This window comes from Mercurialis annua, linkage group LG5, assembly GCF_937616625.2.
Source record: "Mercurialis annua linkage group LG5, ddMerAnnu1.2, whole genome shotgun sequence".
Taxonomy (NCBI): domain Eukaryota; kingdom Viridiplantae; phylum Streptophyta; class Magnoliopsida; order Malpighiales; family Euphorbiaceae; genus Mercurialis; species Mercurialis annua.
In genome coordinates, this window is record NC_065574.1 from 54,465,724 (window position 1) to 54,480,868 (window position 15,145).

The window sequence follows — 15,145 nt, forward strand, 5'->3', positions numbered from 1 at the left end:
CTTATCTATCTATACTTTTCGTATTTTCACCAAATATACCATGATTTTTAAGTTTTGTCAAGTTTAATCCATCATCTTTTCGATTTATGCCAAATACATGTACAAAATTTTCCTACGAGGCCTACAAAAATTCGCGGTACATCAGCTTCAAATGAGTCGTGGATATATTTGACAAAAAATTTAAAAATAATAAATCAGACTAACAAAATTTAATGATCGTAATATATTTAGTAAAAACGTTAAAATTGTGGGTACGTAAATTCATTTTGTCTTTTCTTTCAAATAAATTAAGAAACAACAAAAATATCAATAACATAATCCACATCTTACGGTTGAAGTGCTGCTGATGCATGGCTTTCTGGGACCCACAAACTCCACGTAAGCTAACATCCACGTGTCCTCCATGAAACTTAACCATCTTCATCCAAAAAGTTTCTTCCTTGACGGTAAACAAAAAACAATAACGGAACCCTAATTATGATTCAATCCAAAATGGACCCATCCAATCAAACCGACAAACCAGACCAAAACGACGGCGACTGTTTCACGATTGCTCTATCACTGACCCATCAAGCGAATCCACGTCAGCCTCCATAATGTGCGAATCAAGACCTGAAGAAAATTCCACTCCGGCCGCCGCCGTCGTCACTCTTCGGAACCGCCGTGGAATCTCCAAAGAAACAGATTCGGAATCATCGGCCATTATCCAAATGAACGACTCCAAATACGTGGGCTTGGTCTAGAGGAGGACTGTACTGAGAAAAATTCAAATCAATCTAAATAAACCAAATCAAATTAAATTAAATATTATGGTTTAGAAATTTTTTGATTTGATTTTGGTTTGAAAAAAAAAAAACTATACCAAACCAATAAAAACTTAATACATAATTTCATCTTTGAACTTATATTTTTTTATTCATCTAACTTCTAAATTTAACATCTTATCTATCTGAATTTGTTAAACAATATGATGTAATCCCAAAATTTGATAAACACATAAACATGAAACCTCTCAGTATCACCTGACACTTGAAATATTATAGAAAAATTTAGAGTGAAGGTTCAAAAAACCCTCTGAATTTGGCACGAAGTATCAAATAAGCCCAACCTCACAAAACCGGATCAAACCACCCCACAACTTGTCAAAACCGGATCGGTTTCACCCTTTTGACCAAAAAAGAGAGTGGAATAAGCTACTTTTAAAAATTAACCCTAATTAATCTTAATTAAAACACTAATTGATTTATTTAATTTAAAATTTAAGTAATATATAATTGGAGGTTTTTTCTACCTTTTTTCTAATCACTCTCACTAAAATTAACCCTAATTACTAAACTGAAAATACTAAACCGGCCGCCGACCACCTCCGGAATCAATTCCGGCCACCCCTCCCCGACCCACCTCCGGAATAATCAAATGAAGAACAGATCCACCTGGGATCTGTTCTTCATTTTGTTCTTCAAATGAAGAACAGATCCCAGGTGTGGGATCTGTTCTTCATTTGAAGAACAGATCCCACGCTGGGATCTGTCCTTCACGAAGAAGGACAGATCCCAGGTGGGATCTGTTCTTCAAAAACGAAGAACAGATCCCAGCGTGGGATCTGTTCTTCGTTTTGAAGAACAGATCCCACGCTGGGATCTGTCCTTCAACGAAGAACAGATCCCAGACGGGATCTGTTCTCCGTTTTTGAAGAACAGATCCCGTCTGGGATCTGTTCTTCAACTGAAAACAGATCCCAGACGGGATCTGGAGCGGAGACGCCGGGGGAGTAGCGGCAGAGACGCCCGGGGAGTAGCGGCGACGGTGGAGAGCGGCGGCGGCGGGTATGTTCGGCGGTGGTGGGTATGTTCGGCGGCGGTGGATATGTGGCCGGAGAAGAAGATGATAGTTGGAAAAAAGCATAAAAAGATCCCTTTGATTTTATTTTGAAATCAATTTGATTTTTAAAGTATTAAAATGTAATAAGTTATAAAAATATATTAAATGTTAATTTTGTGAATGATTTAAATATTAAGGACTATTTTAATCTTTTAACCCTCTAAAACCACTTAAAGCAATGTAAAACCGGAGAGTGTGATCACTCTCTAGGGTGAGAGTGGGGAAGGGGGTATTTGATACGTTTTTGCATAGTTCTGGGGTGGTTTGATCCACTTTTGCGAGGTTGGGCTTATTTGATACTTCGTGCCAAGTTCAGGGGGGTTTTTGAACCTTCACTCGAAAAATTTATGTACGGACGAGTTTAATATTTACGTATTTATCAAATTCAGGGATCAAATCGGATTATTTAACAAATTCAGAGGTTCGATAGATGAGATATTAAATTTAGAGATTGGATAGGTATAAAGATAAAAGTTAAGAGGTCAAACTATGTATTCAGACAACCAATAAATATACATACATATTTTTATTAAAATTATAAATATCATAATTTAAAAATAAAATTTTTATCACTGCTTTTAAAACTGTATTTAATAAAATAATATATTTAAATATCATCTCATGAAATAAATATTTATATATTTATTATCTTTTATAATATAAAAATATTATATTAATAAAATGAAAATATAAGAACGTATAAACGCTAAGTTAAAGTAAAAGAACCTCTTAAAAAACGGAGCTGGAGTTTCTAACTAGGATGAATGCGCTAACTATGGATATGATGCCGGAAATAGACCGATTTTATATCACCCTTCAATTCGAATTAGTCCCTACCTATCTTTGATTTATAATATTTCTTTTGAATAAAGGATTCGAAAGATTGTCAAGGAGGAGCTCCGTTTCAAGGGATGGTGATAGGAGTATTTTACTCCTATCTTTAGTGTCGTTTCTGCATGCTTTATTAACGTTTTATCACGGTTTTATGGTATTTCGTATGCCTTATTACGTGTTTTAATATTTCAGGTACTTAGGAGCATTGCGGAAGCATTTTGGTGCAAAAGTTGGAAAAGACGACAAAAGCGATGCGGAAGCTCATTTGCAAATCTGAAAAGCTGACCCCTGGGCACTAATTGACCAATTCGGACTAGCTAGAAGCCTCAAATGAACTCGTGATCTTCATGAAAGTTAAAGTAGACGTCCTAAACTTTCCAACGGTTCAAGAATCGACTTAATCGGACATTTCTACACCGAGTTACGAAGGTTTGAAGATCGAGATCCGGAGCAGAAAATGGCAGCTCGAATCGGGCTCCTCATTTAGCCCAAGGAGCTCTATTCGAGCTTGGGCTTGCTGGAATGGGGAAATCTTAGTTCAAGATGCAACAAGGCTTTATTAATTGGGTTAATACATAATTTGACCCCTAAACTATACCATTTTATTCTCTGCGACCTCTAAACTAATTTCGTTTTCTTTTGGACCTCTTAACTCTTTTTTTTGTTCTATTTAACCCCTCACACGGAATGTGCAAACCACGCGCGATGACGTGGATAAAATTGCTGACATGGCTTTTCTGACATGGGGTTAAATAGAATAAAAAAAATAGTTAAAAGGTTCAATGGAACACTAAAATAGTTTAGAGGTTATAGGGAATAAAAGGGTAAGGTTTATGGGTCAAAAAATATATTAAGCCTAAATATATTTTTTTAATTTAAAATAAAAAGTAATATACTTTACATATTATTTGAAAAACTCATCTAAGGCTTTAAAAGTCATGAAATTTAGCGTGTTTTCCAATTTTAACACAAATTTTAAAAATTCAGAATTGATTTGAAAGTTTGAAATTGCAAAAAATTAAAAGTTGGCGTATTAAAATTGGAAATTCGTGAAACACACTAAAAATTATAATATTTTAAAAAATTTAGTCTTTTTTTAATATTATCACAGTATAGTAAATTTATATATTTTATAATATCGTTAAAAACAGACAAACTTCATTCATCATTATTGAAATGTAAACAAATATTTACATGTACAAGAAGTTATATTATGTAATTATTTGACTAAATTTCAATATTATTTTATTTTTCTAGAAGATTAAATGGATAAAAATTAAATAATTATATTTTGGAGAAGGTTAAATGGGTAAAAATTAAAAGTTTGAAGGTGTAATAGGAAAATAAAATAAATTCAGGGGTCAAATAGAACAAAATAGTGTAGTTCGTGTGTTCAATAGAACAATTTATGCTTTTTAATTATCCTTCACGCGCTTCAAAGCGTTTGAAAACACGCGCTTTTGCCACGTTGGAGGAAAAAGGTCAGATCGGCAAAAAAATTGCAGTTGACGGATTAAATAGAACAAAAAATAAAGTTAACAGGTCCAATAGAATATCAAATTAGTTTAAGAGTCTCAGAGAATAAAAGTGTATAGTTTAGGGGTCAAATGATGTATTAAGCCTTTATTAATTTGCTATTTTGGGCCAAACACATGTGTAAATAAATGTTTGTCTTTTTCCTTCTTTTGTAAGTACTATATAAGGGGCCTTATCTCTATTTTAGGTATGGAAGATTTCCCTAGACTTTATTCTGTTAGTGTACTTTTGAATCTTCTCCTAATTTTAGAAATCCCTAAATTTTAGTCTTCTTCTTCAATAGAATTTCCAGATTTTTATATTTCCACCATTGTTGAGATCTTTGAAACTTCATTGAATGAACAAGTTTTATTTTCTATTACAACTCTTATTTGTGGGTTTTTCATCTTATTGTAAGTACTCTTTACCCATGCCTTCCATTTATCATTTTGTTAATTTAGCTCTTGGTATGTGTAACTAATCCCCCATGTTTGGGGGTTGAGATGATTTCCTTCTTGTTATGTTAAATGGTATGTTTGATTGGTTAAATGCTTGTTCTAATTCTAGTTCCTAATGCTTGTGTTAGCCTAGCTATCTAATGCATGATTTAGTGTTTGCTTGACTCATTGAGAAATGGTTAGGTGAATAGACTTTGGAATTAGAAGCCTAGATTGTAATACCACGAGAGTGGATTAGGATTTAGGTGACCTTGAGTTTGTTGATTAGCTCTATCAGGTCATTCAAGAGAAGAGATAAAATGCCTTTCGGCGTTGGGTAATTGGTTTTGTTTAGTATCACGAGAGTGAGTTAGGCATTAATTGATTACTTGATGATTGATTTTGTCGTTCTTAGAGGCTCGAGAGAGCGGGAACGGTGCGCTAGGCACAACTCGGCCCTTGCTAGATACCAATTCATCCATTACCATGTATGCATGACCTAGGAATGATTTCAACCCCTAGACATCTTTTACTTATTGATTAAACTCGTTCTTATTATAGTTGCTTGAATTGTTAGTTTAATTGTTTAGTGCCTATTTAGTGTTAATCTTACTTGAACTTCAACCATTCGTGTTTTGCTAAACGAATTGAATCGCAACTAAAGTTCATTCTCATCAATCGCTCTAGATTCACTCCTCGTGGGATCGATTCCGACTTCCGGATTATTACAAGTTGTGCTTTTTGCTCAACAGATGGCTTCTAGCTTCAACCTTGATATTGACCTTCTCACTGAAGCGTCATCCCAGGGGATCTGAAAAAACCATATTTTCTTATTTATATAACCTTCATTTTGTCGAAAATTTCCGCGCCGTCGTCTTCCCGAGAACCTGAATGGGATTCGTTTAAAGAATAGAAAGACCTCGTGATGGGTTTGGCCAAAATTCTTTTATTTAGCTTGGACAAGTCTCTTATGCATGTGAAAATTGGAATCATAGACACACACAATCCAAATCAAACCGACAAATTTAGTTTGATTCAGTTTGATAATATTAAAAAAATTGAACCTTTTGGTTCAATTTTAATATAAATCAAACCTAAATATAAAACTGAACTGAAAAATTAACCGATATAGTTAACCTCAATTGTCAATATAAATTTCAAATCTGCTAAAAATTCCTAAAGAAACATAAAAAGGGTGTTCGATGAGAAATTTTAGAATGAAATTTAATAAAATTCTGTCTATCTAATTTTGATATTTCTCCCAACAATCTTTTTCCCTATTGAAAATATTATTTTATAACCTGAAATGAAATCGGCATGAAAATTCTATTCTTTTGCCCTAAAATTATGAAATATTCAGCATAAAAATTCCTTAAATATTTTTTTCATTTCTTGCAAATTAAGTAATACTAGTAATCAATAAAAAAATTCCTCAAAAAAAAAAAAGTAATCAATAAAAAAATATATAATCCACATCTTACGGTTGAAGTGCAGATGCATGCCTTGCGGGACCCACAAACTCCACGTAAGCTAACATCCACGTGTCCTCTACGAAACTTGATCATCATCATCATCATCATCATCCAAAGCTCCTTTCTGTAAACAAAAACAATTACGAAACCCTAATTCCGATTCAATCCAAAATGGACCCATCAAATCAAACCGACGAACCAGACCAAAACGACGCCGATTGTTTCCACGACGCACTCGATGACTTCCAGTTTCACGATTGCTCTATTACAGACCCGTCAATCGAATCCACGTCAGTTTCCACAATGTCCGAATCAAAACCTGAAGAAAATTCCACTCCAGCCACCGCCACTACTCTCCGCAACCGCCGCGGAGTCTCCAAAGAAACAAATTCGGAATCATCGGATATTACCCAAATGAATAACTCCAAACCGAGATACGCTAATATTATTAAAGAGAAAAAAAGGTACAGACTCTACCGTGATTTAAAAGAAAACGAGAAAAATTTAGACACCGGCGAGTCAACTCGGTCGAGTTGCGACCGAGTTGGTTCAGATAACCGGGCTGACTCAGTTACAGATGAAAATAAGATGAGTGTTGGCGAAACATCGCCGGATAATGGAAACTTGCTTGAATTTGTAGCTGGTTTAGTGGTTAAGGCAATTGGTTTTCAGTTCAATTTATTTATCAACTTCATCACATTTCCAATATGGGGTGTTTATAATTTATATATGTTTGTTGTTGATCCATTTGGAGTTATGAGGAGTTGTAAATCTTTTTTAATGCAGAAGTTTGTATCTTTATGGAGTTTGACAAGTGGGGTTTTAGTAAGTCCAGTGATTACTGATTGGTTAAAGGAACAAAAATCAATGTGGAATGTGATGTTGAGATTTGGTTGGGGAATGTTTTGGTCTGGTTATGTTTGTGTGATTTTGTGCGGTTTGTTGGTTTCTTCGATCATGGTTAGCGGGGTTTTGATGAGATATGTTGTGGAGAATCCTGTGGAGATTAAGGAAGAATTGTACTTTGATTATACACAGAATTGTCCTGTTGCTTTTGTGCCGATTATGTCGTGTGTTGATTGCGGTTTAAATTGTGAAGATAGGAGTTTGGCGGGGCGGAGGGTTATACCGCCGAATCATAAGTTGCAAGCTAATGTTCTGTTAACATTGCCAGAATCTGGATACAATAGAAATCTTGGAATTTTTCAGGTACTACTTTGATTTTTCACATTGGCTGCAGTGTTGTAGATTCTGTTGTTGTCTGTTTGCAATTTCTAGGTTGATGTGTCTGGTTTGCTTGCCTTTATTCAAACAGTTTCTTTTCTGGGTTATTTGCATTAAAATGCCCGACATTTATTTATTTTAGCGCTTTAAGCTCCGCCCGCATATGAAATTAGCTAAATAATGGCCTAACATCTCATTTTTCGGCAAATTCTGGCCCAATGCCATAATCCGGCATCCCTTCGTTCATTACAAAGCGGCATAGTTTGGTGGCGGGAATATGCTTTTGGGCTAAAATTACCAAGAAAAATGAAATATTAGGCCGTTATTTAACAACTTTCATAAGTGAAGTTTAAGGCGGTAAAATAGATAAAAGTGGTGCTTTTAAATGCAAATACCCCTTTCTATTTCTGTGGTGATTGGCGTGTAGGTAAATACAAAATTTGTTGAGGGTGTTCTGTGACGTATTCTCTATTCTTGCAGCTCAAGTTAACTGTTTCGATCTGTTTCTTTTGTATTTATAAAAGACTTGGCGCTTAGCAGTATTTGTCTATTTTCCCTGATTTTCTGTTCTAGTACGAAGCGTTGGCTTGATGATCTAAATTTGTGGATGACAATGGTATGCTATTACACTTCCAACGCAACATTCTTACCTGGCTTACTTTCTTTTTTATTTAAGATCCGGGTGGACTTCGTATCTGCTGATGGTAAAATTCTTGCCAGCAAAAGACAGCCGTGCATGTTAAGATTCAAAAGTGAACCGATTCGCGCCTTATTGACCTTCTTTAAGGTTGCTCCTCTGGTCGCTGGCTATATTTCAGAATCCCAAACACTAAAAGTGAAGATCAGAGGTTTTACCGAAAGAGTTGTGCCTACTTCCTGCCTAAAAGTCATAATCGAACAACGAGCTGAAAAACGCCCTGGAGCCGGTATCCCGGAATTGTATGATGCATCGCTGGTTCTTGAGTCCGAGCTACCCGTGTATAAAAGGCTTATATGGTATTGGAAGAAGACCATGTTCGTATGGATGAGTATGATTTTATTTGTAATGCAGTTGCTGTTTACCTTGATCTGTTGTAGACCTATAATTATTCCGAGAACAAGGCCGAGAAATGTTTCTGCTGTCGTTAATTCGCTTGAAACAATGTCGCAAAACTAAGTCGATCTCGAGATTCTTCTTCACCTGATGATTATGATGGAAGTAAAGACAGAACCTCTGACTGGATTAGTTCCATTCTTTTTAACACATTACTCACTCATGTTAGGTATTGTCATTTGATCCCTTCTTTTTATTATCTTTACCACTTTGTAGATAGTATAAACCAACAGTATAAATGAGTATGTAATTATTTATAAGAGGGGAGATATTTATTGGTTTCAATAGTAAACTACTAATTGAGGAGAAATGACAGAAATTCTGGAAAGTTTTAATGGATGGAGAATATCTTTTGTAGCACATAGAACTCATGATCTAGCACGTCGATAATTTCTATCAGGTGATTTAAAATCCTGAAAACAGAATTTTATCAGGTATTGTTTCTGTTTGCTTGATTTTGGCTGTCAGGTGACAGGAATTCCTTGAATGAGCTGAACTTGAGAGCAACAGTTTTATTCTTTCATCTCGTAAATATTGTAGAACCGAAACTACATCAAAGATACGGTCCATGATAATTTTTGGAATTAAGGGTCGTTCCTGAATTTATCTGTCTTAGCCATTTTAGTCAATTAGAAAGAATACGTCTAATTTTAGTTCAATTAATTTCAAATTGGGTCATCGTGGTCAGCGAACGCGTTCATTTTGCATAATTTAAGGGTTAATTCACGTAAAATTAGAGAGTATTATCTTTAATTGATTAAAAAGTTAAGCGTAAGTTAATTGATATTGATATACAAGTTCATGACTATTTGCTATATGTGGAAGACATGTTGGCACAAAATTTGTTCGATTTATAAAATGGCTACAAAAAAAAAAATAATATACTCAAAAATGGCTAAACGGGCCGATTTTCAAAGCATTTGATATAATTGACGACACCCGCAAAGATTTAGCATTTTAGGGTGATTAAGCCTTTATAATTAATAATAAATATTATTTTTAATGGAGAATTTTCATTAACTTTCAATTTATATAAACTATATTTAAATATTCTAGATTTTATTTTTTATCTGTATAAAATTATCATTAATGAAATTTTTTTTTTCAATTTATATAAACTATTTAAAAATTAATTTATTTTACGTTGTTATTAATAAATTATTTTCACAAATTCTAAATTTACAAAAAAAATATTACTTAAATTTTATTTTTAATACTTTTATAAGTTTTTTTTATAATTATAAAAGCTATAAATAATAAATTATTCCCAAAAAATTTAAATTATAAGAATATTTTAATTTAATACTATTGTTTATTGAATAAATGATCACTTTACCCCTCTCAACTTGGCATAAAGTATCAAAAACGCCAAAATTAACAAATTGGGATCACTTTTACCCTGAACTTGGCAAAATAGGTATAAAACCCCCCTCCTCACTCTCACATAAGAGAGTGAGATACACTCTCTAATTTTAATAGTGGTTTCGGTTTTTTAAGGTGGTTTTTTAGAAAAAAAAGGTTTAAAATAGTCCTAATTTTTTTAAACATTTTAAATTAATACCTAATAATTAAAAGAAACAATTTAATTCCTTTAATTAAAAAATTTATATAACATATTAATCCCCAAAATTTATATATATAACAAATTAACTTCCAAATTGAATGTTTAACATAAAAATTAAAATTTTTAAACTTTTTATAAAAAAATTATTTTTTTTAAATCTAAACAAACAAATGGGTGTGTTCATCAAAAGATGAACAGACCCATACATATGGGTCTGTTCATCTTTTGACGAACAAATTTGTTCATCATGCTCCTCGCCTGAGGAGCAAATCGCTCCTCAAGCGAAGAGCGGAGTTGTTGCTCCTCCTCTGGGAAGAGGAGCAACAACTCCATTCTTCGGCGAAGAGTTCTCGCCGGAGTTGTAAAAAAATATTTGAAATGTTTTATAAAAAAGTCAAAAAATCTCCTTGGTTAATTACGGTTTAATTGTAATTAATTAATATATAAATATGATTAATTGGAGTAAATAATGATTAATTAGAAACTCATTTTTCATTTAAGGTGCCACGTCAGCATAAGGGTATTTTTGTACCGATTTTGACAAGTTAAGGGTAAAAGTGATCTGGTTTTTCGATATTAACATTTTTGATACTTTGTGACAAGTTGGGGTGTAAAATGATCCTTTATTCAATGTTTATTATAAGGCTTAATTACTTAAAAACACCCCACCTTTTAATTTTTTTCGTTTATACCCCGATTTAGAAAAAATTTCAATTGAACCCTATTTTGGATTTTTCGTTTTCATCTCTACCCTGAAGCATTAAATTAGTCTTTTTTCATTTAAAAAAAAGTTAAAATAGTCCTTCATTTTTAACCTATATTCTAATTAAACATAAATGTTATTAATTTTACAAAAAGACCATCTCTTTTAAACAAAATCAACCAATTATAAAAAAAATAAAAAATTCCGACAAAGCCATCGTCCGCCGCCGTCCTCCTCCGGGGAAGGAGGAGTCGCGTATCTGTTCCTCTAAAATGGAGGAACACCGATCTGTTCCTCCAAAATGGAGGAACACCGATCTGTTCCTCCATCCATGGAGGAACAGTGTTCCTCCTTCCATGGAGGAACATGAATAAGGAGCTGTTGCTCCTCCTTTTTCGGAAGGGGACGGCGGCTCCGGCGAACTCGGGCGGAGGTGTCCAAAAATTAAAAAAAAAATTGTTTAAATTTAGTGACGGATCGGAGAAGTATGGTGATAGATCGAAAAGTTTTTTAATAGTTTAAATTTTTAATAAATTTTTAAAAACAATTAATTATGTGGACTTATTTAAACTTTTTTAAAGTTGAAGGACTTATTTGTATTTTTCCAAATAAGAAAAAATATGGTAAAATCCTTCTATTTAATTGTTATTAACGTTTTTATCCTTAAATTATTAAAATTATCAATTGTCCCCTTAGTTGGGGTAGAGTTGAAAACGAAAAACCCAAAATAGGGTACAATTGAAAATTTTTCTAGGTCGGGATATAAACGAAAAAAAATTACAACGTGGGGTGTTTTTAAGTAATTAGGCGTGATTATAATGGGACAAAAGGGAGTAATATGCAAAATAAATGAAAGAGACTTGAGATGGCTGTTTGAGTGTTTGGAATCGCCGCATGTTGAATGTCATATTCCCACAACTAAACAGTAACACAACTCATAGCGGACTCCACGAGACCAAACACTCTCCTCTATATAAACCTCAGTCAGCCTGAGCCAGCCACCAACTCCCAAACAAAAAAAAGTGCGACAAAAACAAAGAAATTTATTTCTTTTTTATCAAACACCTTCGCGATCTCAAATCATTCGATCATCTCTAGCCATGGCCGCCTGTACAAGTTTTGCAAAGCTTAACGCAGCTTCTTCTACCTGGATCGGCCAGCAGTCGTTCAATCCGTCGCCTCGATCTTCCTCCTCAGCTCGTCGAGTCTCTTTTCCTGTTCGCGCCAGCGCTTATAAGGATGAGCTCGTTAAAACCGCTGTTAGTTTCTTTTATCGCTTTAATTGTTATGTTATATTTTAGTTGGATTGTTTGAATTTTGATTTTAAGTTGATGGATCGTGTATGGTTTATGATTTGTTTCGCTAGTTTAAGATTTAGATCATAATGTATTGAAACTTTGGCATGCTCGAGTTTGGTCTAAGTCTCAGCCATCTGGGCGTCATGACCACGTCTTTCCATTCCGAATAATGGAGTGGTTGGGATTGGGTTGCTGACTATTAAAGCCCGGGATTGCCAGATATGCAGGTGGTCCACATGTTTGACAGTGATCCTGGGCTTTGGCTCGGGGAGTGAGTCCTCGTTGCAAAATAAAAATAAAAATCACTTTCGCGGTCTAAGTCTGAGCCATGGTCTTAAGTTCAAGCTCTGGCCACGTCTTTTCATTCTGATAAACGGAGTGGTTGGGACTGGACTGCTGGCCATTATAGTCCGGGATTGCCAAGTATGTGCACTTGCGGATGGTCCACATGTTTGACAGTGATCCTGGGCTCGTTGCAAAATAAAAATAAAAATCTCTTTGACATGCAGTTGAATTGCTGTTAGTTTCTTGGGTTTAGAATATTGAGATCAGCTTTGTTTAATGATGTAGAAAACTATAGCCTCACCTGGGCGTGGAATCCTTGCCATCGATGAATCGAATGCAACTTGTGGGAAGAGGTTGGCATCTATTGGTTTAGAAAACAATGAGGTCAACAGACAAGCGTATAGGCAACTGTTGTTGACCACTCCTGGTCTTGGTGAATATATTTCGGGTTCGATTCTTTTTGAGGAAACTCTTTACCAGTCTACAACTGATGGAAAGAAGTTTGTAGATTGCTTAAATGATCAGAACATTGTTCCTGGTATCAAAGTTGACAAGGTATATATGGCCTAAGTACTAAATGAACTTCCTTTCCGATGTTTTTAATATTTAAATTATATGAAACTTATACAATTGTCTCGTAAATGTTATCTCTGTGCATTAGGGTTTGGTGCCTCTTCCAGGATCAAACAATGAATCCTGGTGCCAAGGTTTGGATGGATTGGCTTCAAGATCTGCCGAGTACTACAAGCAAGGTGCTCGTTTTGCTAAGTGGTAAGATAGTTGCACTCTCTGCAGCTTTTAAACATTCCGTTCGCCCTTTTCTACAGTTTTTATTTACTGTTTCCGTGTTCAAATTGAATATTTAGGAGGACAGTTGTTAGCATTCCTTGTGGCCCTTCTGCTTTGGCTGTTAAGGAAGCTGCTTGGGGACTTGCTCGGTATGCTGCCATTTCTCAGGTATTCTATTTTTTTCTTTCTTCATTTTTATTCTCCTGTTAATTGAGGTTTAAGCTGTTCAGCTCAGGAATTCTATTCATAATTCAATTAACATTTTTTACTTTCTTCTTCTTTATTTTTTTTGTATGGAATATTTCCAAAATTTGTTTGATAATTTCTAAAGATGAACGTGTTTAACAATTGATTGTCCAGTAATTTCAGGATTTGATGTTTGTTCATCTTAAAATATATGTGCAGGACAATGGTCTTGTACCCATTGTTGAACCCGAGATTCTTCTCGATGGGGACCACGGGATTGACAGAACTCTCGAAGTTGCAGAGAAGGTCTGGGCTGAAGTCTTTTTCTACTTGGCCCAGAACAATGTCATGTTCGAAGGTATCCTGCTTAAGCCTAGCATGGTAACACCAGGAGCTGAACACAAAGAGAAGGCCTCTGCTGAAACCATTGCCAAATACACACTCACAATGCTCAAAAGAAGAGTACCACCTGCAGTTCCTGGAATTATGGTAGGAATGCCTCAATCCCTTTCTCATGAATCAAGTGATTAGCGATAGAGTGTTGGTCGTATATGAATGTTCTCACTTCTTACTGCTGTTGATTTATATTTTCAATATCTTGGCCTTTTGGCCAACCCACATCTGAATCCTAAGGATTAGCTACAGGGTGTAGATGGTCGTAATTTGTGCTAAGTCCGAGGTATGCTATGTTTTTTTATGAGAAATACTTGCATGAACTTAGTTCACCACATAGGATTATGAACTATCCATTAATTGTGTGACATGTGGTATTATTGAATGGGATAACCAATCAATAGAGAGTATTTAATTCTAATTAAACTACACCAACTAATATGATATTAATTGATTAGTTAATTTCATCTAATAATGTCACACCATTAATGGATAGTTTACAGACCTACGTGGTGAACTAGATTCATGTAAGAAGTTCTCCTGTTTTGGACATGCCCATGGGGTTTACCTTCTTGCCACCCGGAAGGGGTGTTAGATAGGTACCCTTCATAACTATTAAAAATACTTCATCTCCTTTTTAGATCCTTAGTTGATCTTGATCAATTTAATTTAGGTATAATTTGAAATACATGTCGATATCCACGGCAATAATGGGTAGTTCGTTGCTATTGAATGTGGTTGTTTTGTTTGCAAACTAAATGTCCTTTAATTTGAATTTAAACATGAGAGTGATTTAACAATGGTGGATGCAACTCTTTTTTACTTTGCAGTTTTTGTCTGGAGGACAATCAGAAGTTGAAGCGACTCTTAATCTCAACGCAATGAACCAGAGCCCAAACCCTTGGCATGTGTCGTTTTCATATGCACGTGCACTGCAGAACACCGTGCTTAAGACATGGCAAGGACGCCCCGAGAACGTGGAAGCTGCAAAGATGTCACTTTTGGTACGTGCCAAGGCAAACTCCCTTGCCCAGCTAGGAAAATATTCCGCTGAGGGTGAAAACGAGGAAGCAAAGAAGGGAATGTTCGTCAAGGGCTACACCTACTAAGCGTATGTCCTTGAACAGATATGCTTTACGGCATTTTCTTGAAGTGTATGTCAAATTTTCTATCGGTTTTTACATGTTTTTGTTAGGTTGGATTGCTGAGGAAAAATGTAGCGTTAGATAAGCTTCTTAATTTTCCCCTATAAACTTATTCCGAAGACGACAGGTTTGAATAATAATAGCTGCGGGAACAAAAGTTTTCCGAACTGTGATCCAGAAAGAGGTTGGATTAGTGAGAAAGAGTATGTGTATTCCTGTCTTTATATAAATTATGGTCGAAATTTTATACATGAAACTGTGTTTCATAGTTCTTTGCAGCTTAACTGAATTGAACCTATAGAAAAATCAAACTATATTGAATCAAG

At 34.9% G+C, this 15,145-nt stretch overlaps 2 protein-coding genes across 2 annotated transcripts; both read left to right on the forward strand.

Moving 5' to 3' along the window:
- The first annotated feature begins 6,222 nt into the window (after positions 1 to 6,222).
- Positions 6,223 to 8,795, forward strand: LOC126683198 (seipin-2). Its single transcript, XM_050379041.2, has 2 exons — positions 6,223 to 7,348; positions 8,040 to 8,795. Exons 1-2 carry the CDS (start codon positions 6,311 to 6,313, stop codon positions 8,517 to 8,519), a joined length of 1,518 nt encoding a protein of 505 aa, XP_050234998.1. The 5' UTR covers positions 6,223 to 6,310; the 3' UTR covers positions 8,520 to 8,795.
- A 2,829-nt stretch (positions 8,796 to 11,624) lies between these two features.
- Positions 11,625 to 15,097, forward strand: LOC126683199 (fructose-bisphosphate aldolase 3, chloroplastic). The gene is made up of 6 exons (XM_050379042.2): positions 11,625 to 11,982; positions 12,592 to 12,861; positions 12,968 to 13,077; positions 13,173 to 13,263; positions 13,501 to 13,770; positions 14,505 to 15,097. Exons 1-6 carry the CDS (start codon positions 11,824 to 11,826, stop codon positions 14,781 to 14,783), a joined length of 1,179 nt encoding a protein of 392 aa, XP_050234999.1. The 5' UTR covers positions 11,625 to 11,823; the 3' UTR covers positions 14,784 to 15,097.
- Positions 15,098 to 15,145: the final 48 nt, after the last annotated feature.